The 2,938-nt window shown below is 42.6% G+C and overlaps 1 protein-coding gene across 1 annotated transcript; it reads right to left on the minus strand.

The window, feature by feature from the left end:
* Positions 1-516: 516 nt before the first annotated feature.
* On the minus strand, positions 517-1,569 carry LOC308097457 (chemerin-like receptor 1; the record flags this gene model as incomplete). Its single annotated transcript, XM_080445216.1, has 1 exon — positions 517-1,569. One exon carries the CDS (start codon positions 1,567-1,569, stop codon positions 517-519), a length of 1,053 nt encoding a protein of 350 aa, XP_080301342.1.
* Positions 1,570-2,938: the final 1,369 nt, after the last annotated feature.

Raw genomic sequence — 2,938 nt, forward strand, 5'->3', positions numbered from 1 at the left:
GCAAAACCAAAACATGTTTTGTGACTGTGTACAATTTCAAACTCGCCCCTGAAAATCTCCCAAGAGGCTACAGTTTTAAAAACACATATTCTATTCTGTTAGATATTTTTTGTCAACATTTCAATCTCAGAGAATATACATTATCGTGAGAAAAGAGACGGTAATTGCAGAGGGCGCCATGAGGTTGGGAGGCACCCACCAAGCCTAGATTTATTTTTTTAATTTTCTTTAAGAATTGAAAAATATATATATGTGTGTATTTTTAATAGCAAACAAAATATTAAAAAGAACCCTCGAATTTGTATGTTTGAAGTATTTGAAAAACGAAAAGTTCGGTGCGGCCCAAAAATTCACCCCTCTCTTTCATTCGTTTTTGGTTTTCCCCAGTCATGCGTATCCAGTCCACTCCTCTTATTTCAGTAAAAAGTTTCAGTGACTCAATCTAGATAAGATAATCGCTAGAAGGATGCATTCCAGCTATTTATAGTTGTCCGTAGTAAAAATCTATTCAAAGACCTATTCTGCATCAGATAAGGAAAGGTTTGTAGAGGGGTTGGATCGATGCTCCTCTTCGGTGAAGGCGCTCTCCAGCACTTTCAGGATGGGCTTGCAAGCTTTATTTTTGAAATCCTGACCCATGAGCATGTACAACAGCGGGTTGAGGCAGTGGTAGAGAGGCTCCACGCAGCTGGCTATATAAACCCAGATCAAACGAAGCTTTTCTGAAATCTCCGGAGGCACAGTATAGATTAGGCCCAGGATGTGATAGGGAGCAAAGCAGAGGAAGAAGGAGGTGATGACAGCTGCTGTGATTTTGAAGGGGCGACCACACGAGTGGCTGGCCAGCGAGCGATTCTTCCTGAGTTGGTGGATGATGACAGCGTAGCAGGAGACGATGATGGTGAAAGGGACTACGTATCCCAGGTAGAAGGAAGTGATGTACATGGCCTCTTTAAGAAAAATATGTTTGTTTGATGCATATTCATCGTAGAACGCGGAGACGTTTTGGAAGGTGGTCGAGCAGTCGGTGTAATTGTAGGCGATCATGGCTCGAGTGTCTAATAGGATGAAGTCAAGGGAGCTGAGAACCAGGGCCAGCACCCAGACACCCAGACTCACGTAAGACGCATTCCTCACACTGCGGTGGTTCTGGACCCACACTGGCCACACCACAGAAACACATCTGTCAACACTGATGACCACCAGAACATAGACACTGGCAAACATGGCCAGAGAGTCAACAGTAAAGTGTAGTTTGCACATGAACTTGCCAAAAGGCCAGTGGAAGTCCATCGCCTGGTATGTCACAAGCAGTGGCAGGAAGGCTATGTAGAGGAAGTCGGCCACAGCGAGGTTGAGGAACCAAACAGTGTTGATGGTTTTCTTCATTTTGAACCCCGTTACCCAGATGACGACTCCGTTCCCCAACACACCAAGAACAAAGACCAGACTTTGAACGATGAAGCACATCTTGTGGAGGGAGTATAAAAATTCTAGGTCGGCATCGAGGTCTTCAGACTCATAGTCTTCAGACTCATAGTTGCTGATAAAACCAGACTGATAATCCATCACGGTGTTGTGAGACACCTGAAATGACAAAACAAAGATACATGACGCCTTGTTTTATCACACTACTTCTATTTATCCTGCAGGGGGCAGTAACAGACCTAAAAAACGGTTGATGAAATATTTCTAAGTTTCTGCCCCCCCCCCCCCCCCCCCCCCAAGCATGTACATTTATTTGCCTTTAAACGGCTCTGATGCTTCCTTAATATTAACCAAAGTGTAGATTAAAAAGTGAAAACAGCTCACCTCTCTCAGTGTGGTCAAGGGATGTCAACCAGCGAACTGAATGTCCTGTTCAATGTCTTGTGTGTATGAGAATCCCAGCTATTGAGGGTGGGACAAATCCCACCCCCTTTTAAAATGGTTAGATAAGACCCTACACACACAGACACACAAACACACACACACACACACACACACACACACACACACACACACACACACACACACACACACACACACACACACACACACACACACACACACACACACACACACACACACACACAGATTTATCATGTCGAAAATCTTTGTCACTGTCTCTCCACTCTAGTAACTCTCTAACTAGTAACTAAAGTTTTCAAATAATTGTAGTGGAGTAAAAGTACAACATTTGCCTCAGAGTCAAAATAATCACATTTGGACTGGAGACCCTCCAAAATAATCACACGTTTTGAGCTTGTAGATCTGCAATTTTTTAATACATTTTAAACATATGAAAACTTGTGAAACGGGACATTCTGCATAATGAGTATACTTTTACTTTTTGTACTTTAAGTATATCCTGATGCCAAATTGCCAATACTTTTGTACTTTCAACTCAAGTACATTTTTTATACTAGACTTTTGTAACAGAGTATATCTACATTGCAGTATTGATATACCTTTACTTAAGTAAAACATTTGAGTACTTTTTCCACCAATGAACCCAGGGAGTGAGATCCCAATGCAGCTAATGTAATAGGCCAACGGGACCCTCTCTGCCCTGCCTATGGACCAGATGTGAGGGGGAGGAAGAAAAAGACCCCAGTGAGTCTCTCTTTGTTTTCTCTCTTCCTCTCTCTGTGTGTGTGTGTGTGTGTGTGTGTGTGTGTGTGTGTGTGTGTGTGTGTGTGTGTGTGTGTGTGTGTGTGTGTGTGTGTGTGTGTGTGTTCGTGTGTTCGCGCGAGCGCATTTCTCATGGGATATACGTGTATAAATATATTAAAAAGGTTCTTGGTCCTGGAGTAAAATATGGCCCCCTGTGGAGTTCAGATGCTTTTAAGACATTAAAGCATCTGTGTCATTTTAGATTTTAGCTATACATATAGCAACAAACGTTTTTCAGAAAACCCTTATAGGATTTGGAACAGTGGTTTAGAACAGTGGTTCT

This window comes from Gymnoscopelus braueri (assembly GCF_963280865.1).
Source record: "Gymnoscopelus braueri genome assembly, chromosome: 12".
NCBI classification, from domain to species: Eukaryota; Metazoa; Chordata; class Actinopteri; order Myctophiformes; family Myctophidae; genus Gymnoscopelus; species Gymnoscopelus braueri.